The 24074-nt window shown below is 35.5% G+C and overlaps 1 protein-coding gene across 1 annotated transcript; it reads left to right on the top strand.

The window, feature by feature from the left end:
* The first annotated feature begins 9162 nt into the window (after nt 1-9162).
* On the top strand, nt 9163-22605 carry LOC118814618 (C-type lectin domain family 4 member F-like). Its single transcript, XM_036580316.1, has 9 exons — nt 9163-9172; nt 12452-12559; nt 16905-16985; nt 17371-17436; nt 18711-18791; nt 19040-19105; nt 20169-20314; nt 20667-20776; nt 22371-22605. Exons 1-9 carry the CDS (start codon nt 9163-9165, stop codon nt 22510-22512), a joined length of 810 nt encoding a protein of 269 aa, XP_036436209.1. The 3' UTR covers nt 22513-22605.
* Nucleotides 22606-24074: the final 1469 nt, after the last annotated feature.

Below are 24074 nucleotides of genomic sequence, written 5' to 3'. Positions count from 1 at the left end.
ACACTTGCTATGTTGGCCAAGTGTAAGTGAAAAAATATTCACTGAAGTTCAGAGAAATACTGTGATACGCAAAAACACAGACATAAACATTTTCACTTCTTTATTTTCTACAAATATTAATAGCTGAGAATTATTTTATTTTTTTTAAAGAAAACCAGGACCTACAAATTCCGTTTTACTGCTGTACCATGTTTTTTCTTTTCCTTTGGTAAATGGAGGGCTTTATGTGTGAAGCTGTATACTTTAATCTGATCACATGCCCTCCTGTTGGGGTCTGTACTTCTGTTTTTCCACTCAAACCTTATGAAGGGAGGTGAGGTCTGGCTATTGAAGCGTCCCCAAAGTAAAGGGTTGATTCAATGTTTATAGACAAAGTTTTAACTGAATTTTAAACTGAAACACAATCTGTGGTAAGTTCAGTGTCTTTTTCATATATAACTGAGCTTATATGCTTTAGGTTATGCATAAAATGACAAAAAAACAGAACTGACTGTTCGTAAAATGCTGAGAAAGTCCCGGCTCTCTTAGTTCCTGTTGATACATCCTTCAAACTAAAAAGACTGAAAACATCAGCAGCACCAAGAAACTCACAGAGGAGAACATCTGAAATATGTTTAATTCTAACCATGTTTAAACAAACCGATGATGGACTCAAGACAGACATGCCTGATGGCGATGATGGGTGTGGGACAAAACCATATGATGACTGACGGACTCAGGACAACACACATGTTGACGATGATGATGATGGTGATGATGGTGGATTCAGGGCAACACAAATGATGATGATAAACGACTCAGGACTACACACATGAAGACGACGATGATGATGATGGACTCAGGACAACACACATGATGATGAAGATGTGCTAAAGAAAACACAATGATGACGATGCACTCAAGACAACACGTAATAACAGTGATGCACTCAGGAAAACACACATCATGATGATATAATTAAGTTTTTAATTAGGTTGGTAGTTAATGTGGCGTGTAAGGCCTTCAGTTCAGCTCCTGAAGTCCTGACCAATGGGAGAGCTCGCTTGGCTGTATCTACCTAGATATCACAGAGAAAGCAATCCTGACTGGATCATTTTTTTATTTAAGGTTTTAACATTTTGGTTTCCAACTGATGTTTAACAGTGAAAAAAGAATTACTACAGAGTTCAAATACAACAAGCACGACAATTCTATTAAATAAAAATGAGCTCAAATTTATAGATGTTTTAATTTTACAGAAACGAAGGCTTGAAGGCTCTGAGCATTGTGCACTGCTGATCTGGAATTGCTTGTCTTTTACATAACACTGAACAGAATCACATGAGACACGATCTTATGAATAAATTCATCTCCATCAGCTCCAAAGAAGAAGGACATATTAAAAATGGAGACTTGCTAAGCTGATAACATGACTTCATAAAAAGTTTCATCACAGTTTTTTGGAAAAAAATATTCCAGTTCACAGAAATTCTATGACACACAAAAATGCAGATGTAAACATTTTCACTTCTTTATTTTCTACAAATAATAATATCTGACATTGTTGAGGTTTTATAAAAGTGAAAACCAGGGCCTACAAAGTACACTTCCGTTTAACTGCTGTACATAGTTTTTCGTTTCCTTTGGTAAGTGGAGGGCTTTATGTGTAAAGCTATATACTCTAATCTGATCACGTACACTGTACTTCTGGTTTTCCACTCAAACATCATAAAGTGAGGTCAGGCTAATAAAGCATCCTCAAAGTAAAGTGTGGGTTGATTCAATGTTTATAGACAACCTGTGGTAAGTTACTTTTCTTTTTTGATATATATATATATATATGTATATATTTGAGTTTATACATAACATGATAAAAACTGAATTGATTGTAAAATTCGGAGAAAATCTTGACTGTTACTAGAAAGTTTAGCAGCTGCAAGAAACTCACAAGCATCTGAAATATGTTGATTTCTATCCATGTTTAATCACAATGATGATGATGATGATGGAATCAACAACACACATGATGATAATGATGGACTCTTTTCTAAAGGTTTGCTGATGGTTTTCTCATGGGTTTCTGAACAATTTCTAATGGTTGTCTAATGGGTTACTGAACAGTGTCTGTTGGTTGTGTAATGATTTTCTGAAGGTATTGTAATGGTTTCTAGTGGGTTTCTAATGGTTTTCTAATGGGTTTAAATGGTTGTCTAATGGTTTTCTGATGGTGGTCTATTGGTTGTCTAATGGTTTCAAATGGTTGTCTAATGGTTTTCTGATGGTGGTCTATTGGTTGTCTAATGGTTGTTTAATGGTCATCTGAATATTTTCCAATGGTTGTGTAATGGTTTGCTAATGGTTGTCTATTGGTTGTCTAATGGTTGTATAATGATTATCTGAAGGTTTTCTAATGGTTTTCTGAATGTTGTCCATTGGTTGCCTAATGGTTTTCTGAAGGTTTGCTAATGGTTGTCTAAGCGTTTTCAGAACATTGTCTATTGGTTGTATAATGATTTTCTGAAGGAAATCTAAAGGTTTCCATAGATATCCTAATGGTTTCTAATGGTTTTCTAATGGTTGTCTAATGAATTTCTCAAGGTTGCCAATTGGTGGAATAATGGTTGTCTAATGGTTTTCTGAACATTGTTTATTGGTTTTCTAATGGTTGTCTGATGCTTGTATGATCGTTTTCTGAATGTTTTCTAATGGTTTTCTGAAGGTTGTCTAATGGTTTTCTGAACATTGTCTATTGGTTGGATAATTATTTTCTGAAGGTTTTCTAGAGGTTTTTAGTGGTTTTCTAATGGTTTCTAATGATTTTCTAAAGGTTGTCCAATGGTTTTTGGAAGGGTGTCTATTGGTTGTAAAAAGGTTGTATAATGGTTATCTGAAGGTTTTCTAATGGTTTTCTGATGGTTGTCTAATGAATTTATCAAGTTTGCCAATTGGTGGAATAATGGTTGTCTAACGGTTTTCTGAACGTTGTTTATTGGTTTGCTAATGGTTGTCTGATGCTTGTACGATGGTTTTCTGAATGTTTTCTAATGGTTGTCTAATGGTTTTCCACTGGTTGTCTATTGGTTGTATAATGGATGTATAATAGTTTCTGAAAGTTTTAGTTTTCTGATGGTTGTCTAATGGTTGTGTAATGGTTTTCTGAACATTGTCTATTGGTTGAATAATTATTTTCTGAAGGTATTCTAGAGGATTTTAGTGGTTTTCTAATGGTTTTCTGAATTTTGTGTATTCGTTGTCCAATGGTTGAATAACGGTTATCTGAAGGTTGTCTAATGGTTTCTAATGGTTTTCAAATGGCTGTGTAACTGTTGTCTAATAGTTGTCAAATGGTTTTCTGAAAGTTGTAACTGAAGGTATACTCATGGTTTCTAGTGTGTTTCTAATGTTTTCTAATTGTTTTCTAAAGGTTGTCTAGTGGTTTCTCAAGGTTGTCTATTGGTTGTCTAATGGTTGTCTACTGGTTTTCCGAACGTTGTCTATTGGTGGTAAAATGGATTTTTGAAGGTTTTCCAATGGTTTCTAGTGGTATTTTCCAATGGTTGTGTAATGGTTTTCTAATGGTTGTCTAATGGTTTACTGAAGGTTTCCGAATGGTTTCTAATGGTTTTCGGAATGTTTTCTAATGGTTGTCTAATTGTTTTCTCAAGGTTGACTATGTTGTCTAATGGTTGTATAATAGTTGTATAATGGTTTTCTGAAAGTTTTCTAATGGTTTCTAATGGTTTTCTAATGGTTTCTAATGGTTTTCTGATCGTGGTCTATTGGTTTTGTAATGGTTATCTGAATGTTTTCCAATGGTTGTCTAATGGTTTCTAATGGTCGTCTAATGGTTTTCTGAAGGTTGTCTATCTGAAGGTATACTCATGGTTTCTAGTGTGTTTCTAATGTTTTCTAATTGTTTTCTAAAGGTTGTCTAGTGGTTTCTCAAGGTTGTCTATTGGTTGTCTAATGGTTGTCTAATGGTTTTCTGAACGTTGTCTGTTGGTGGTAAAATGGATTTTTGAAGGTTTTCCAATGGTTTCTAGTGATATTCTAATGGTTTCTAATGGTTTCAAAAGGTTGTCTAATGGTTTTCTGAACATTGTCTATTGGTTGTCTAATGGTTTTCTGAAGGTTGTCTATTGGTTTCTATTGGGTTTCTAATGGTTTTCTAATCGTGGTATATTGGTTGTCTAATGGTTGTGTAATGGTCATCTGAATGTTTTACAATGGTTGTGTGATCGTTTTCTAATGGTTGGCTATTGGTTATATAATGGTTGTATAATGATTATCTGAAGTTTGTCTAATGGTTTTCTGAAGGTTAACTATGTTGTCTAATGGTTGTATAATAGTTGTATAATGGTTTTCTGAAAGTTTTCTAATGGTGTCTAATGGTTTTCTAATGGTTGTCTAATGGTTTTCTGAAAGTTGTATCTGAAGGTATACTCATGGTTTCTAGTGTGTTTCTAATGTTTTCTAATTGTTTTCTAAAGGTTGTCTAGTGGTCTATTGGTTGTCTAATGGTTGTCTACTGGTTTTCCGAACATTGTCTATTGGTGGTAAAATGGATTTTTGAAGGTTTTCCAATGGTTTCTAGTGGTATTTTCCAATGGTTGTGTAATGGTTTTCTAATGGTTGTCTAATGGTTTACTGAAGGTTTTCTAATGGTTTCTAATGGTTTTCTGAATGTTTTCTAATGGTCGTCTAATGTTTTTTTAATGGTTGTCTCTTGGTTGTCTATTGGTTGTATAATGGCTGTATAATAGTTTCTGAAAGTTTTAGTTTTCTGAACGTTGTCTAATAGTTGTCAAATGGTTTTCTGAAAGTTGTATCTGAAGGTATACTCATGGTTTCTAGTGTGTTTCTAATGTTTTCTAATTGTTTTCTAAAGGTTGTCTAGTGGTCTATTGGTTGTCTAATGGTTGTCTACTGGTTTTCCGAACATTGTCTATTGGTGGTAAAATGGATTTTTGAAGGTTTTCCAATGGTTTCTAGTGGTATTTTCCAATGGTTGTGTAATGGTTTTCTAATGGTTGTCTAATGGTTTACTGAAGGTTTTCTAATGGTTTCTAATGGTTTTCTGAATGTTTTCTAATGGTCGTCTAATGTTTTTTTAATGGTTGTCTCTTGGTTGTCTATTGGTTGTATAATGGCTGTATAATAGTTTCTGAAAGTTTTAGTTTTCTGAACGTTGTCTAATAGTTGTCAAATGGTTTTCTGAAAGTTGTATCTGAAGGTATACTCATGGTTTCTAGTGTGTTTCTAATGTTTTCTAATTGTTTTCTAAAGGTTGTCTAGTGGTTTCTCAAGGTTGTCTATTGGTTGTCTAATGGTGGTAAAATGGATTTTTGAAGGTTTTCCAATGGTTTCTAGTGGTATTTTCCAATGGTTGTGTAATGGTTTTCTAATGGTTGTCTAATGGTTTACTGAAGGTTTTCTAATGGTCGTCTAATGGTTTTTTATGGTTGTCTATTGGTTTCTAATGGTCGTCTAATGGTCGTCTAATGGTTTTTTTAATGGTTTCTAGTGGTTTCTCAAGGTTGTCTATTGGTTGTCTAATGGTTGTCTACTGGTTTTCCGAACATTGTCTATTGGTGGTAAAATGGATTTTTGAAGGTTTTCCAATGGTTTCTAGTGGTATTTTCCAATGGTTGTGTAATGGTTTTCTAATGGTTGTCTAATGGTTTACTGAAGGTTTTCTAATGGTTTCTAATGGTTTTCTGAATGTTTTCTATTGGTCATCTAATGGTTTTCTAATGGTTGTCTATTGGTTGTCTATTGGTTGTATAATGGATGTATAATAGTTTCAGAAAGTTTTAGTTTTCTGAAGGGTGTCTAATGGTTGTCAAATGGTTTTCTGAACATTGTCTATTGGTTGGATAATTATTTCCCAAGGTATTCTAGAGGTTTTGAGTGGTTTTCTAATAGTTTCTGATGGTTTTCTACAGGTTGTCCAATGGTTTTCTGAAGGTTTTCTAATGGTTTCTTACCGACTTCTAATGGTTGTCTATTAGTTGTATAATGGTTATATAATGGTTATCTAATGTTAGCTAATGTTTGTCTGATTGTGATATAATGTTTTCTAATGGTTTTTAGTGTTATCCTAATGGTATCTAATGGGTTTTGTATTTATCTAATGGTCTTCTGGAGCATGTCTATTGATTGTCTAATGATTGTCGAATGGTTTTCTGACCATTGTCTATTGGTGTTATAATGGTTTTCCGAAGGTTTTCTAATGCTTTCTACTAGTGTTCTAATGGTTTCCAATGGTTTTAAATGGCCATGTAATGGTTTTCTGAAGGTTGTTTATCAGTTATCTAATGGTTGTCAGATGGTGGTCTAATGGTTTTCTGAGTGCTGTCTATTGGTTGTCTAATGGTTCTATAATTGTTTTCTGAAGGGTTTGTAATGGTTTCTAATGGTTGTCTAATGGTTTTCTGAAAATTCTGTATTTGTTGTCCAACGGTTGTCTAATGATTTGTCCATTGGTTGTGTAATGATATTCTGAAGGTATTGTAATGCTTTCTATTGGGTTTCTATTGGTTTCTAGCGGTTTTCTAATGGTTTTCTAATCGTGGTATATTGGTTGTCTAATGTTTGTGTAATGGTTTTCAAATGGTTGGCTATTGGTTTTCTAACGGTTGTCTAATGGTTGTATAATGGTTTTCTGAAAGTTTTCTAATGGTTTCTAACGGTTGTCTAATGGTTTTCTGAAGATTGTCAATTGGTTGTATAATGGTTATCTAATGGTTTTCTGAACGTTGCCTATTGGTTGTCTAATGGTTTGCTGATTGTGGTATAATGGTTTTCTGAAGGTTTTCTAATGGTTTGTAATGGTTGTCTGTTTTTCTGAATGTTGTCTATTTGTGGAAAAATGGTTTTCTGGAGGTTTTCTAATGTTTTTTCATTGTTATCCTAATGGTTTCTAATGGGATTTTGTGTTTGTCTAATGATGTTCTGAAGGTTGTTTGTTGGTGTTATAATGGTTTTCTGAAGGTTTTCTAATGGTTTCTAGTGGTATTCTAATGGTTCCAATGGTTTTTAATGGTTGTGCAATGGTTTTCTGAAGGTTGTCTATTAGTTGTCTAATGGTTGTATAATGGTGGTCTATTGGTTGTTTATTGGTTGTATACCGGTTATCTGAAGGTTGTCTAATGGTTTCTAAAAGTTGTATATTGGATTTCTAATGGTTCTCTGAATGTTGTCTGTTGCTTCTGTAATGATTTTTTGAAGGTATACTCGTGGTTTTTAGTGTGTTTCTAATGTTTTCTAATGGTTTTCTAAAGGATGTCTAATGTTTTTCTGAAGGTTTGTATGATGGTAGTCTAATGGTTGTCTACTGGTTTTCCGAACATTGTCCATAGGTGGTATAATGGTTTTCTGGTTTCCTAATGGTTTCTAGTGGTATTGTAATGGTTTTTAAGGGTGTTTAATGGTTGTCTCATGGTTTTCTGAAAGTTGTATATTTATTGTCTAATGGTTTTCTGAACGTTGTCTATTGGGTATGTATTGTAATGGTTTCTATTTGATGTCTAATGGTTTATAATGGTTTTCTAATGGTTTATAATGGTTTTCTGATTATGATGTATTGGTTGTCTAATGGTTGAGTAATGGTTATCTGAATGTTTCCCAAAGGTTGTGTAATGTTTTTGTAATGGTTGGCTATTGGTTGTAAAATTGTTGTATAATGATTATCTGAAGTTTTTCTAATGGTTGTCTAATGGTTTTCTGAAGGTTGACTATTGGTTGTCTAATGGTCGTCTAATGGCTTTATAATTTGTCTGAAAGTTTTCTAATGGCTTTGTAATGGTTGTCTAATGGTTTTCAGAATGTTGTCTATTGATTGTCTAACGGTTGTATAATGGTTTTGTGAAAGATTACTAATGGTTTCTAGTGGTTTTCTCATGGTTTCTAATGTTTTTAATGGTTGTCTAATGGTTGTCAAATGGTTGTCTAATGGTTTTCTGAAACCTGTATATTCGTTGTCTAATGGTTTTCTGAAGGTTGTCTATTGGTTGTGTAATGATTTTCTGAAGTTATTGTAATGGTTTCTAGTTGGTTTCTAATGTTTTCTAATGGTTGTTATCTATTGGTTGTGTAATGGTTATCTGAATGTTTTCCAATGGTTGTGTAATGTTTTTTAATTGTTGGCTATTGTTTGTAAAATGGTTGTATAATGACTATCTGAACATTTTCTAATTGTTGTCTAATGGTTTTCTGAAGGTTGACTATTGGCTGTCTAACAGTTGTCTAATGGTTGCCTAATGGCTTTTTTAAGGTTGTCTATTGGTTTTGTATTGATTTTCTGAAAGTGTTGGAATGGTTTCTATTGGGTTTCTAATGGTTTTTAATGTTTTTCTAATGGTTTCTAATGGTTTTCCAATTGTGGTATATTGTTTGTGTAATAGTTATCTGAATGCAGTCCAATGGCTGTGTAATGGCTTTCCAATGGTTTTATATTGGTTGTAAAATGGTTGTATAATGGTTATCTGAAGGTTTTTATAAGGTTGTCTAATGGTTTTCTGAAGGTTGACTATTGGTTGTCTAACGATTGTCTAGTGGTTGTATAATGGTTTTCTAAATGTTTTCTAATGTTTTTCTAATGGTTGTCTAATGGTTTTCTGAAGGTTGTCAATTGGTTGTATGTTAGTTGTCTAATGGTTTTTTGAGCGTTCCCTATTGGTTGTCCAGTGGTTGTCTGTGGTATAATGGTGTTCAGAAGGTTGTTTAATGGTTTGTAATGGTGTCTAATGTTTTTCAGAACGTTGTCTATTGGTGTTATAATGGTTTTCTGAAGGTTTTCTCATGGTTGTCTAATTGTTGTCTAATAGTTGTCTAAATGTTTCCTAATGGTTTTCTAATGGTGGTCTAATGGTTGTCAAAAGGTTTTTACTGGATGTCTAATAGTTTTCTAATGGTTTTCTAGTGGTTTTCTGAATGTTTTCTAATGGCTGATGTTTTTCTAATGGTAGTCTATTGGTTTTGTTATGTTTGTGTAATGTTTTTGAGATGTTTTTCAAATGTTAGTCTAAAGGTTTTTTCTAATGGCTTTCTAATTGTATTCTGATGGTTGTTTAATATTTTTCTCAGTGTTTTCTTGTTGTGGTCTAATTGTTTTCTGATGATTTTCTAATAGTTATCTAATGGTTTTCTAATGTTTGTCTAATGTTTTCTGTTTGTTGAATAATGTCTGAAGGTATTCAAGAGGTTTTTATTGGTTTTCTAATGGTTTCTAATGGTTTTCTAGTGGTTGTCGGATTTTTTTCTGAAGGTTGTCTACCAATTGCCTAATGTTTGTCAAATTGTTGTCTAATAGTTTTCTGAATGTTGTACATTCATTGTCTGATGGTTGTCTAATGGTTTTCTGAACATTGTCTATTGGTTGTATAATGAATTTCTTAAGGTATTTCTATTGCGTTTCTAACAGTTTCTATTGGTTTCTAATGGTTTTCTAATTGTTGTATAATGGTTTTCTGGAGGTTGACAAATGGTTATTTAATGGTTTTCTGAATGTTGTTTTGTGAATGTATAATGGTTTTCTGATGGTTGTCTGATGGTTGTCTTAAGGTTCCCTATTGGTTGTCTAATGGTTGTCTAATGGTTTTCTGAACTTTGTCTATTAGTTGTACAATTGTTTTCTGAAGGTTTTCTAATGGTTTCTTGTGCTGTTCTAATGGTTTCTAATGGTTTTCTGAAGATTTTCTAATGGTTTCTATTGGTTGTCTAATGGTTCTCTGCATGTTGTCTGTTGCTTATATTATGGCTGTCTGATGGTTGTATAATAATTTTTTCAAGGTTTTTCTAATAGTTTCTAATGGTTTTCTAATGGTTGTCTAATGGTTTTCTGAAGGTGGTACATTATCTAATGGTTGCTTAATGCTTATCTGAATGTTTTCCAGTGGTTGTCTATTGGTTGTCTAATGGTTGTCTCAATGTTGTATATTGGTTGTGTATTGGTTATTGATTTTCTGAAGGTCTTCTCATGGTTTCTACTGGATTTCTAATGGTTTTGTAATGGTTGTGTAATGTTTTTCTAATGGTTGTCTTTTAGTTGTATAATGGTTGTATAATGGTTGTATAATGGTTATCTGTATTTTTTCCAATGGTTGTGTAATGTTTTTCTAATGGTTGTCTTTTAGTTGTATAATGGTTGTATAATGGTTGTCTGAAGGTTATCAAATGTTTCCTAATGGTTTTCCAATGGTTGTCTGAACATTTTCCAATGGTTGTCTGATGGTTGTCTAATGGTTCTATAATGGTTATCTGAAGGTTTTCTAATGGTTTCTAATGGTTATCTAGTGGTTTTCTAAATGTTGTCTATTGGTTGTCTAATGATTGTATAATTGTTTTCTGAAGATTTTCTAACGGTTTCTAATGGTTTTCTAATGGTTGTCCAAAGGTTTTCTGTTTGTTGTCTAATGGTCGTACAACGGTTTTCTGAATGTTTTCTAATGGTTTCTAATGGTTGTCTAATGGTTTTCTATACATTGTGTATTGGTTGCCTAATCCTTGTGTAATGGTTTTCTGAACGTTGTTTATTGACTGTATGATGATTTTCTGAAGGTTTTCTAATGGTTTCTAGTGGGTTTCTAATGGTTTGTAGTGGTTTTCTAATGACTGTCTAATAGTTTTCTCCAGGTTGTCTATTCGTTGTCCAGTGGTTGTCAAATGGTTTTATCAAAGTTGTATATGAGTTGTCTGAAAGTTGTCGATTTGTTGTATAATGGTTTTCTGAACTTTTTCTAATCGTTTCCATTGGCTTTTTCATGGTTTCTAATGGTTCTCTATTTGATTTCTAAAGTTGCCTATTGGTTGTCAAATAGTTGTCTAATGGTTCTCTGAACATTGTCTATTTGTTCTATAATGGTTATTTGAAGTTTATCTAATGGTTTCCCACTGGTTGTCTAATGTTTTTCTGAACGTTGACTGTTGGTTGTCTAATGGTTTTCTGAAGGTTTTCTAATGGTTTCTAATGGTTTTCTAATGGTTGTCTAATGGTTTTCTGAAGGTTTCCTTTTGGTTTTCTAATTGTTGTCTAATGGTTTTCTTAATGTTGTCAATTGGTTGTACAATGGTTTTTCTGAAGATTTTCTAATTGTTGCGAAATTTTTTTTTCAAGGTCGTCTAATGTTTTTCTTATGGTTTTCTAATGGTTGTGTAATGGTTGTACAATGTTTTCCTGAAGACTTTCTTATGGTTTCTAGTGGTTTTCTAATGCGTGTCTAATGGTTTTGTAAAGATTGTGTAATGGTTTTCTGATGGTTGTATATTGATTGTCTAATGGTTGTCTATTGGTTGTATAATATTTTTCTGATGGTTTTCTAATGGTTGTCTAATGGTTATGTCATGTTTGTGTAATGGTTTTGAAATGTTTTTCAAATTTTAGTGTAAAGGTTTTTTCTAATGGTTCTCTAATTGTATTCTGATGTTTGTCTGACGGTTTTGTAAACAAATTTTTAATTAGTTTTCTTTTGGTTTTCTAATGTTTGTCTAATAGTTTTCTGATGGTTTAATGCTTGTCTAATGGGTTTCTAATGGTTTTGTAAATGTTGTCTGTTGCTTTTCTAATGGTTGTGTAATGGTTTTCTCATTCTTTTCTAATGGTTTTATTATGATTGTCTAATTGTTGTGTAATTATATCTTAATGTTGTTCTGATGGTTTCTAATGGTGATAAGTCAAAATACTGGACTCAAACAAATGAGAAAATAACCTCCATTTTTTCTGATGGAGAAAACCAGAAACAGCTAAAGTTTCTAAGCTAAACTTTCCATATCAAACACATCACATAGTTCACCTACCTTAAAATAGATAAATACCTTTACAGTTTAAAATTGATTTACAAATTTACAAATAATATTGTTTCGCTGTGCATTATGGAGCATGCTGACTGTTCTAAGTAGCCAACATTTGCGTGCCTAACTTAAGATCAGAGACTTTAGCAGGTCCGTTAGCTCAGCTCCTTCAGGATCTGGAGGTGCTTGTGGTTGTAGGATCACCCTTAATAAGTTAAAGGAGATGAACACAACGACAGGATCACCCACCATACAGAGAAGATTCAGTTAAAGGGGAGTTCCACTGATTTTTCAAAATTTCTGCATAACTCAGTGTGTGAGATGTAATCAGAGAGATTCAGAGTGGTTTGGTATGAAATGGTTGAAATGGTCACATGTTGCTTCATGTCTCCTGAAAAGTTAGCATTTTCTTTGGGGACTATTTTGCCTCACAACACCCTGCATATTATGTATCCCTCCACCATAAATGGATTTTAAGGCCAACATCTTCTCAAAACTACCATAAAACAGCGTCTCAGTCATCAGGCAGTGAATTCATAACCATTTCATGTAGGAACTTTCTGTGAGGGAGCTTTTAGAGGTGGACGTCTGGTTCCTATCACCACCACTGTGAACAGTTCTGACCCGGTAAGTTTCCCTTCTTTGTGTTCGTATAAAGTATATTTTTCCTTTTATTTTACAGTTGGCTATCAGGAGAGGAGATTTGGAGAGTTGGAGAGCTCCATGATGAGTCACAGTTCTTTACTAAACACGATGAATTCTGATCTGAAAGGCAAACCGAAAGACTCAGGTGAGTCTATCTTAGACTGTCTGTCCAAAAGTCTGTAAACTCCAGCGTTTCTTCTGCAATAAAGTGCATTAATAGGCAGTGTTTCCCCCTTTGCTGCAGTTCCACTGCTCCACAGCCCAATGCTGGGGGCTTTGTACCCCTCTAGCCCACACTTGGCATTGGGCATGGAGACCTTAGGCTCATGTGCAGCAGCTCCAGAGCATCCCATCCTATTGATCGGTGCTTTTCTATGAACACTATACAAGCTGTGTCATCAACGAGTGACTTTAAAGTAGCAGAATTCACTCATTAGAAGGGCTGTCTGGTTACTTTTGCACAGATAGTGTAAAAAATCACGCCATCAAAAAACTGAGCATTATTCGCCATTTAACTCTAATGTGGAATCAGGATGCCGTTTGTTGAATCTGGTGTCTGTTGAATCTAGACAGCAGAATCACATGCAGGACTCTGGTGAGATAAAGACTTATTTACAACCCCATTTCCAAAAAAGTTGTGACGCTGTGCAAAATATATATAAAAACGTGCAATAATGTACAAATCATTTAATCCCTTTATTTCACTGAAAACAGGACAAAGACAACATATCAAATGTTAAAACTGAGAAATTCTATTCCTTATTGAAAAATATTTGCCCATTTTGAATTTGATGCCAACAAAATGTTCCAAAAAATTTGAGAGGGGGCAACAAAAGACTGGTAAAGTTGTGTAAGGCTAAAAAAACACCTGGTGGTTGATTGGCAACAGGTCAGTAACATGACTGGGTATAAAAGAGCATCTCAGAGAGGCGGAGTCTTTCAGAAGTAAAGATGAGGAGGGGTTCACCACTCTGTGAAAGACTGCACCATCAAATAGTGCAACAATTCAAGAAGAACGTCTCTCAACATAAAATAACAAAGAACTTTTGCTTTTCATCATCTATGGTACATAATATCATTAAAAGGCTCAGAGAATCTGGAGAAATCTCTGTATGTAAGGGTCAAGGCCAAAAACCAGTATTAGCTGGCCGTGATCTTTGGGCCCTCAGGCAGCACTGCATTAAAAACAGACATGATTCTGTAGTGGAAATCACTGCATGGGCTCAGAAACACTTCTAACAACCACTGTCTGTGAACACAGTTCATCACTGAGTCCATAAATGACAGTTAAAACTCTAAAAGAAGGAGAAGTTTCCTGTGGTCCGATGGATCAACACTTGAAATTTTTTTTTGCAAATCATGAACACTGTGTCCTCTAAAAACCGCGCAGCTTGTTATCAGTGCACAGTTCAAAAGCCAGTATACATGATGGTATAGGGAGCATTAGTGCACATGGCATGGTTGACGTGCACATCTGTGAAGGCACCATTAATGCTAGTGTTGTTGGCATCAAATTCAAAATATTTTTTAAAAAACAATAACATTCCTCAGTTTCAACACTTGATATGTTGTCTTTGTAGTATTTTCCTTTAAAAATATGGTTTACATGATTTGCATATAATTGCATCCTAATTTTATTTATTTGGAAATGGTTGTACTCCCTCACCACACGTTAAATTGTTCACATCAAATTCGAACAACAATATTGAACCCATGATCTTAAGATGTTATCAAAGGTGCAAAGATAAACATGTAAAAATTCTGAAAATCCATGGTGAACCATGCCTATCAGAGCCTATTGCCCCAAATATTACAGACATGTTAATTTTAGTGTGCAGAAATCATTAGGCCATCTCTAAAGCCCTAGATTATTCCTCTCTGTTATAAAGCCCTAAAGATATACTTCCGAGATTGGTTGGATTAAAGTATGGGTGTGTCCATAGCATAAGCCCTGCCCACTTTACTCTGACAGGCTTTCTAATTTTGTTCACTGAAAGTAATTTCCATGAAAAACAGGCTACCCCGTCAGATAATGGTATCATAAAGGGGAATTCCACTGATTGTTCAAAATTCCCCTCATAATTCAGAGTTTGAGATTACACCATTTGGTGTGAAATGGCTGATTGTACAGATTCTGATCTCTTTACAGTGGTGGTGATAGGAACCAGGGGTCGCCATGACTACAACACAAATATAGACATTTTATTTACTATCCAGAACCACCAGTGAACCTACACGAGTCTTCTGAGTCTATATGGAATGTTGATGATGGAAAATAGTGGAACATCTGAAATAATAAGTTTTCTTTGGGGACTATTTTGCCTCACAGTGCCCTGCATGTTATGTATCCCTCCACCATGAATGGAGTTTAAGGCCAACATCTTCTCAAAACTATCATAAAACAGTGTCTCAGTCATCAGGCAGTGAATTCATAACCATTTCATGTAGGAACTTTCTGTGAGGGAGCTTTTAGAGGTGGACGTCTGGTTCCTATCACCACCACTGTGAACAATTCTGACTCGGTCAGTTTCTCTAGAAAGGAATGTTTCACACCAAACCACTCTGAACGACTCTGTTTACATCATTACACTACTTAATTAAGCAGAAATTTCTGAATTCCTTTCTAAGGAACTCTATAAAAAGTGATCATTCTAAAGATAGCAATCATCAAATCAGTTTATTGTAGTTTACAATCTGGTCATGTGTTAGTTCTTCTTAGATACATTAGGACACAATCCAGTCGATGACCAGGACAAGACACTGAAATGAAAGATTCTGCAACTAAACTGAATTCGTCTTTGGCTTTTCTTAAAATTTGGACTTTGGGGAAAAATGATTTGGATTCCCCTGAATAAAAAACAGGAACTTGTCAGAAAAGAACTCAGAAAAGAAGTTATTTTTGGTATTAATTTTAGTGCCAAATTCTGCTGATACAGAGCAAAGCACAGAAACACTGTGGTAGCTGCTTCTTAATAAGTGAAGGAAAAACTTTCAGCGTAAGTTAATCTAACAGGATTTTATTCCAAGCAGTTTAGAAACATTTCTATTGGTCCACTGATCCTGAAATTCTCAAATTATGTAAAAAAGTGGAGATACAAAGTTTTGCTCTTACAGTGACAATTATTATTTTTTGGTCATATTTAATTTTATGACATACTTTAAACATGGCACTTGACCTTTACATTGTATATAAATTTCATGATGAATCGGCCAGAAGAAATGATGCAAAATTGATTTATTGGAAGAATGAAGTTGTATTAAAAGTAAAGTGCATTTTTGTCTTTTCTTGTAAAGTTACTCTTTTGGAGATATAAGGTATCTACACTCACCAAGCCCTTTATTAGGAGCACTGCTGAGTAGGGCCTCCCTTTGCTCTCAAAACAGCCTCAGTTCTTCTTTCCTATGAGATTCTGGTCCATGTTGACACGACTGCAGACTTTTCAGCTGTATTTTCATGCTGCGACTCTCCCGTTCTACCGCATCCCAAAGGGTTCTTTTGGATTCAGATCTGGTGACTGTGAAGGCCACTGAAGAACTCACGATCATGTTCATGAAACCAGTTTGAGACTTTTGCTTTGTGACGTGGTGCATTATCATGCTGGAAGTAGCCATTAGAAGATGGTAAATTGTGGCTATGAAGAGATGAACATGGTCAGCAAGAAAACTTACAAACTGTGTGTGAAAATCTCAGAAGACCAGCAGTTATAGAAACACTCAAACCAGCCAGTCTGGACAACAATCATGCTACGCTCTAAATCACTGAGATCACATTTATCCTCATTCTGATGGGTGATGTAAACATTAGCAGAAGCTGCTGGTCTGTATCTGTATGATTGTGTTAACTGCACTGCTGCCACATGATTGGCTGATTAGATAATTGCATGAATGAGTAGGCATACAGGAATTCCTAATAATCAGTGAGGGTATATGTAATTTTTATATGTCATAGAATATCACAGTAATATTTTTGTTATGTAATATCATGTAATTATAAAAAATGAAAAAAAAGAAAAGAATATGTAGAAAAAAAACATGTCAAGAAACTTAAGTTCACTTTTTCTAGATTGGCCCTGAAATTAGCTGTTCCTGACTTATCTTGGCAAAAAGCAGGGAAAACTAATGTTATGCTGTTCTGCCACTTTGTAAGAGGTAAACATTTCAAAGGAAACTAGAGCTGCACCAATCTGATACTCAGTATTGGTATCAGCCCAGTACTGGCCAAAATCGTTGTATCGAACATGGGAAGAAAAAAAATTATAATCTGTTTTGATCCATTAACTAAACTTTGAGTGAGATGTGTCACAACTAGGGCTGTCAAAGAATATTCTAAATTTGATAATATAATTGAATTGTAAAAATACAGACATTCGACTGTGAAAATCTAAATCGCCTTTGTCTCACAAAACACAGCTGATTCCCCTCAAACCTACAAAGCATATCACATACATTATTGATCTGATAATAACATTTTGCATCTGTTCTTGTTAAAGAGTCTCAGAACAGGACGTTGACTGAGGTGGTGAAATTGTCTTCTTCTGTAGAGTCTCTGTCCTCTAAGCAACAGAGCACTGGTAAGGAGAATACTCACAAAGTCTCATTGTCTCATTATTATTATTATTATTATTATTATTATTATTATTATCCATCTGTGACAAATAAAGTAAGGAATTGTGTTTGCGTGGGTATGCAGGAGCGTGCATATGTACAATTTTATCAGCAGTGCCTGATGTATTATTTTCCTCAATATGTTAAATTCAGTAAATAAAAAAAAGAATTGTTTATTAAAATGTGCAGAAGCATGTTCTCTGTGGAGGATGTTATTAATAAGTTTATGAACTTATTTACACTCAAAAAATGAACAACAACAGGGAATTTCACCAAGAGGCAGCTGTAATGCATTTTGTCAGATGGTCAAGACTTTTGTACAGAAATGTTTGTTTTTCGTCTCCTCCTCAGATCAGAGAGTGATGGCTGCTCTAAATGAAATCAAGACTGAACTGGAGGGCAGCAGTGTACAAGCAAGTAAGAAGATCCATACACTGCTCTATAATGTTCATAAGATCCACACAGTCACTCTGACAGACTGTAATACACTACAGGAAGTGTAGGGGGCGATATGGCTTCTACTGTTTCATTTAAAAAGCTCTATAATGTTCATATGATCCACACAGCCACTCTGACAGACTGTAATACACTACAGGAAGTGTAGGGGGCGATATGGCTTCTGCTGTTTCATTTAAAAAGCTCTATAATGTTCATATGATCCACACAGTCACTCTGACAGACTGTAATACACTACAGGAAGTGTAGGGGGCGATATGGCTTCTACTGTTTCATTTTAAAAGCTCTATAATGTTCATATGATCCACACAGTCACTCTGACAGACTGTAATACACTACAGGAAGTGTAGGGGGCGATATGACTTCTACTGTTTCATTTAAAAAGCCTCTATAATGTTCATATGATCCACACAGTCACTCTGACAGACTGTAATACACTACAGGAAGTGTAGGGGGCGATATGGCTTCTACTATTTCATTTAAAAAGCTCTATAATGTTCATATGATCCACACAGTCACTCTGACAGACTGTAATACACTACAGGAAGTGTAGGGGGCGATATGGCTTCTACTGTTTCATTTAAAAAGCTCTATAATGTTCATATGATCCACACAGTCACTCTGACAGACTGTAATACACTACAGGAAGTGTAGGGGGCGATATGACTTCTACTGTTTAATTTAAAAAGCCTCTATAATGTTCATATGATCCACACCGTCACTCTGACAGACTGTAATACACTACAGGAAATGTAGGGGGCGATATGGCTTCTGCTGTTTCATTTAAAAAGTCTCTATAATGTTCATATGATCCACACAGTCACTCTGACAGACTGTAATACACTACAATAATACAACTTTTGTGAATAAGGGCTGCTGCCTTGCAAAGCATGATTGATTTCCCTCAAACCTACAGAACCAAACATATGACATATTTTTATTGATCTGAGAGTTCAGATTCTGCCCCATTTGCTTATTTAGATTTAAATAAGTATCTGAAGCTGGTACTGTAGGGGGCGATATGACTTTTATGTCATTTAAATATTGTAATACACCAATTTATCTATAGGTGAATTGAATGTGGAAGAAAACAAAAATAATAATGCCGTTTTTCAACAAATGATCTGGAGCCAGTAGTTTTTGAACACATAAGACCAGTGGATATCAAGTGAAGCGTATCTATATGAATTTATTGTGTATTATATATATATTTTTTACATTTTGTCTTTCCCAAGTATCTCATCACGGGATGATGTTTGCAATGATTAGACTGACTTCTTCTGTAGAGTCTCTGTCCTCTAAGCTGCAGAGCACAGGTGAGGAAACTTTCATCGTATTACAGTAATTAGTTTGTTTTTATATTTTATTATTATTACATTTCGATATTTGAATATTATAATACAAATTTTGTTCTCATATTGTGGAGAAAACTACACATGGCCATATTTTAGGTGCAAGGTTTACATGATGTATGCTTCTCCCAAACTGGCTCTATTATCAGCTGGTTAATAGTATTATTATTGTAGAGTCTGGTCAGATTGTTTCTTCTTCTTCTCCTCCTCAGATCAGAGAGTGATGGATGCTCTGAGTGAAATGAAGGCCATGCTGGAGACCATGTATGTGCTAGCAGGTAAGATCCATCTCCAGTCCTGACTTTTGTCACAAAATGGAAATGCTGATTTCCAGGGAACATTCATAAGACCAACCTTGGCTATATTTCCATAACTGAATCTAAATGTAGGTATTGTGATATAAACTGAGTCTGTTCTACAGTTTCTCATTAGGCTGAATGAATAACTGGCTCTAAATGTAGGTATTGTGATACATACTGAGTCCGTTCTACAGTTTCTCATTAGGTTGAATGAATAACTGACTCTAAATGTAGGTATTGTGTTATATACTGAGTCTGTTCTACAGTTTCTCATTAGGCTGAATGAATAACTGACTCTAAATGTAGGTATTGCGATACAAACTGAGTCTGTTCTACAGTTTCTCATTAGGCTGAATGAATAACTGACTCTAAATGTAGGTATTGTGATATAAACTGAGTCTGTTCTACAGTTTCTCATTAGGTTGAATGAATAACTGACTCTAAATGTAGGTATTGTGATATAAACTGAGTCTGTTCTACAGTTTCTCATTAGGCTGAATGAATAACCGACTCTAAATGTAGGTATTGTGATATAAACTGAGTCTGTTCTACAATTTCTCATCAGGCTGAATGAATAACCGACTCTAAATGTAGGTATTGTGATATAAACTGAGTCTGTTCTACAGTTTCTCATCAGGCTGAATGAATAACCGACTCTAAATGTAGGTATTGTGATATAAACTGAGTCTGTTCTACAGTTTCTCATTAGGTTGAATGAATAACCGACTCTAAATGTAGGTATTGTGATATAAACTGAGTCTGTTCTACAGTTTCTCATTAGGTTGAATGAATAACCGACTCTAAATGTAGGTATTGTGATATAAACTGAGTCTGTTCTACAGTTTCTCATTAGGCTGAATGAATAACTGACTCTAAATGTAGGTATTGTGATATAAACTGAGTCTGTTCTACAGTTTCTCATTAGGCTGAATGAATAACTGACTCTAAATGTAGGTATTGTGTTATAGACTGAGTCTGTTCTACAGTTTCTCATTAGGTTTAAAATGGTAAAACACGACTCTCTCTGAATTTCTCTATTAAGGAGGATTGACTTGTGAGCCTGGATGGACTCTTTTTCGCTCCAAGTGTTACTTTTTCTCTGACGACAAACTGAACTGGCACCAGGCACGAGATTACTGCAGGTCCCAGAATGCCTCATTGATCAAATTGGAAACTAAAGATGAATGGGTGAGGAACACACTCTGACATCAGGGGGTCTTTCAGTGGGACAATAGACCTTTGAAGATCTATTGCCTTTTGTCATTCTGTAGTTGGTGTCCTGCCCTTATTGGGAATTCCAGGTGTAAGCTGGTTTTGCCTACGGGGAAAAAATTAATGGTGTTTTTTGAAATTCTCTCCTGTGGTAAACAAAAAAGTTCCAGACCAGATACATTTAGTCCCATGTGCACCACCCCCCCACCCCGCAACACTGCCAAAGCCTCTGAACTACCACACGGGACAAAACATACTAAAAATGAAATCAAACAGAATTTTTTGAATTGCCTTTAAAATCTTCTCCATGCTCTCGTTCTTTCTCTAGGCGTTTATACGTCCTCGGGCTGCACTGAATTCCTACTGGGTTGGTCTCACTGATGAAGTCACAGGGCAGTGGAGATGGGACGATGGAACACCTTACATCATGAATAAAGAGTGAGAATATTTTCCAAACAACTTTTCAGTAAGAAAAACATTGTTGGAGATTAATTGTCTTTATGCTGACTTCATTATTATGTTATTTCACTTAGCTCATGATTTAATTTTTCACTGCCAACATTTGGAATGAAGCTTTCCTGTAGTATTTCCATCAGCCACCTCTAGAGGGCACACTGGTCACTGCCACTAGAGTTTGGCATCATCAGCATAAGACAGGTGGTGGCATTCTGCAGTAGTAGAGGGTGGTATGGGCTAAAATTTCTATCACGGTATAATTAAGATTATTGATGGTTTTGGTATATATATCACAGTATAGTATATTAATTTATACATTTTTTTTTTAAATAGAACTACTTTGGATGCTTAAATAAACCTATTTTTGTAGTTTAACAATAACATATTATTCTGGATGTCCCTTCACTTTTAATGGAAAGCATATTTAACAACTGAAGTAAATCTAAAATGTTTTTATTGGGTGACATTAAAAAAAGAAATGAACAGTACATAGAAAGATTGCTTTCTAACCCTAACGAGATAAAGGGGAGTGTATGTAAAGCCTACAGCTTCTTTGAGTAGGGCAAAAACAGTACGAAGCTGAAGTGAGCTGAGACCGCGGCATCACCTAAAGCAGCTGGCTGAAAGAAAAGCACCGTAGGTGGTGCAGACGCCTAGCGGGATAGTCTCTATGCTAGAATAATGGGTAACAGCTAACCCCAAGAGACTGGCTTTTCCTTCCACTCTCTTTTCCCTGTTAACTCATTACAGTCGGGTGTCACTTCTTTGACAATAGACTGGACAAATTGACCTCAGGCTGTAGCTCACTACACGAGAGGTGAGGGAATCAGCGTGTTCTGCACTGTTTGTACATTGTGTTATCTGCATTTATTTGTGTACTGGTATGATGATAATGACAAAGTTAACACCTTAAAAAGAGTCTCAAGCAGTATATCACCCAATACTATTCTGATGGAAGCCAGTAACACAGTTTTTACAGCTGAAGTTTGAATTTCATCTTTTTAGCTTAGAAAGCCAGTTGTGACAAATGTAGCACCTGGAGCAAATTAAATCGTTGAAACACATTGAAAGCCTTCAAACTTTTTATTATGTAAGTAGAACCCAGAAAGTGTGTTAGAATGTAGTTCTGTCTTGTCAAAAACATAAACAATCCCAAAAGAGAGGTTGAAATATGTAAAAATGAATGAAACATTAATGGAATTTACATCCATACAACTGATAACTCAATGTCAGAACAATACCTAGTATATTCATTTTTGCCTTTTTTTACATAATTTAAAAAAGCCGAATGCCTTTCATAAATTGAGGTAAAATTTCATGATGGACCAACAGAAACAATCCCAAATATATAAGAATACAATACTGTTGCACTGACTTACATTTTGAGTTAGGATTGTTTTTTTCCTTCTTTTCCTGATTTTGTTCAACTGTGATGATACATAACTTGTATGACATTTTTTCATTTTATAGCTTTAGTATAAAAAGGCGTGACATTCAGTCTTGATGTGTGATGCTAGTATGTACAGTAACTGATCTAAAAGTGTTCAGTAAGCTGACAGTTTTGTGACCGTTGCAGCGAGTGGGTAGCTGGACAGCCGGATGACTGGAAGGATCACGGTATGGGAGAGGAAGGAGAAGACTGTGGACATATTTACACATCTGGGAGGTTTAACGACGCCCACTGCTCTGTTAAAATGTACTACATCTGCAAGGCGTAGATCACACTGCATGAAAATGACTGATACGTTGGATGTTCATGTAAAAAAATCATGTTGTTTTACATTTTAGCAAATCAACACTTTTCTAAACAAAACCACAATCTTCTAATTTTCTTTTGTTTTTTTTTTTGTATGATTAATAAAACTGATTCATTCTCCTTGTTGATAATAGCTGTCTTTAATTTGATTGATTCTTTTATTGCCAAACAACAGGGGTGACTCCACAAGATGTAATACAACACTGTTGACAGCACAAAACACAATAGACATACGGTACATAACAGCACATCTACATAGTCAGTGATGGGCGTTACTAAAGTACACTATATGCCCAAAAGTATGTGGACACACCTCCTAAATATTTAGTTCAGGTGTTTCAGCCGCACCCATTGCTAAGAGTTGTATAAAATCAAGCACATGGCCATGCAGTCTCCATAGACAAACAATGGCAGTAGAATGGGTCATACTTCAATGTGGCACTTTCATAGTATGCCACCTTTGCCACAAGTCAGTTTGTGAAATTTGCGTCCAGCGAGTTTTGCCCCAGGCAACTGTAGCTGTTATTGTGCAATAGGAGCAATAACAGCTCTGCTCAGCACTCACTACAGAGTTCCAGAGTGCCTCTGAAAGCAACATCAGCACAAAAACTGTGCATCTGGAACACAAGCCTAAGATCACCATGCACAATGCCAAGTGTCGGCTGGAGGGGTGTAAAGCGCCGCCACTTTAGCAGTGAAACGTATTCAGTGGAGTGACGAATCAGCTTCTCTATCTGTCAGTCTGATGGATGAATCTGGGTTTAGTGGATGCCAGGAGAACACTATGTGCCAGAATGCAGAGCCAACAGTACAGTTTGGTGGAGGAGAGATGATGGGCTGGGCTGTTTTTCAGGGTTTGGGCCCCTCAGTTCCAGTGAAGGGTGATGTTGTTGCTTCACCACAAAGACGTTTTACACAATTTTCTGCTTCCAGCTTTGTGTCAGCAGTTTGGGGAAGAGCCTTTCCTGTTCCACCCTGAGCACAAAGCAGCTCCATAAAGACATGGAGTGACCAGTTTGGTATGGAGGAACTCCAGTGGCCTGCACAGAGCCCTGACCTCAGCCCTACTGAACAGCTTTTGGATGAACTGGAATGGAGATTGTGAGCCAGGGGCTATATAACAGAATCTTCCTCTCTTTTAGACTTAACATCTCAGAGGTCAAGATTAGGAATTGTATCTTATCTTACAGCATCTTATCTCAAGATAGGAAATCTTAACCTACTTGATTGAACTCGACAATCAGCTGTCATGTCTGTTTCCTAGCAACTAACAAACATTCACACAGCTGAAACGTAAACATAATCAAAATAATCAAGTTAATTAGCCAGACAGCTACAGTTACTGATGTAAAAAAGGTCAAACAGAACTAAAGTGTAATAAACTGTAGGTTGTGAATACTGTGAGAGCGCCCCCTGCTGTTTATCAGAGCGTCGCCGCTCCCCAGTTTCAGTCTCCATTTCCCAAACGCTTTAGCCGAGCGCGCTAACGTTACTCCTCCTAATAAACAGACACACGTTCAGCTC

This window comes from Colossoma macropomum, unplaced genomic scaffold (genome assembly GCF_904425465.1).
Source record: "Colossoma macropomum unplaced genomic scaffold, Colossoma_macropomum, whole genome shotgun sequence".
Taxonomy (NCBI): domain Eukaryota; kingdom Metazoa; phylum Chordata; class Actinopteri; order Characiformes; family Serrasalmidae; genus Colossoma; species Colossoma macropomum.
Note: the sequence above shows the minus strand (reverse complement) of the source record. Positions and strands in the feature narration are given on the sequence as shown.

Excerpts from the sequence above, each read along its gene's own strand:
- LOC118814618 (XM_036580316.1), top strand. Across the intron at positions 16,986-17,370 it reads CTCTAAGCAACAGAGCACTG|ATCAGAGAGTGATGGCTGCT; the intron begins GTAAGGAGAATA and ends TCTCCTCCTCAG. Across the intron at positions 17,437-18,710 it reads GGGCAGCAGTGTACAAGCAA|TATCTCATCACGGGATGATG; the intron begins GTAAGAAGATCC and ends GTCTTTCCCAAG.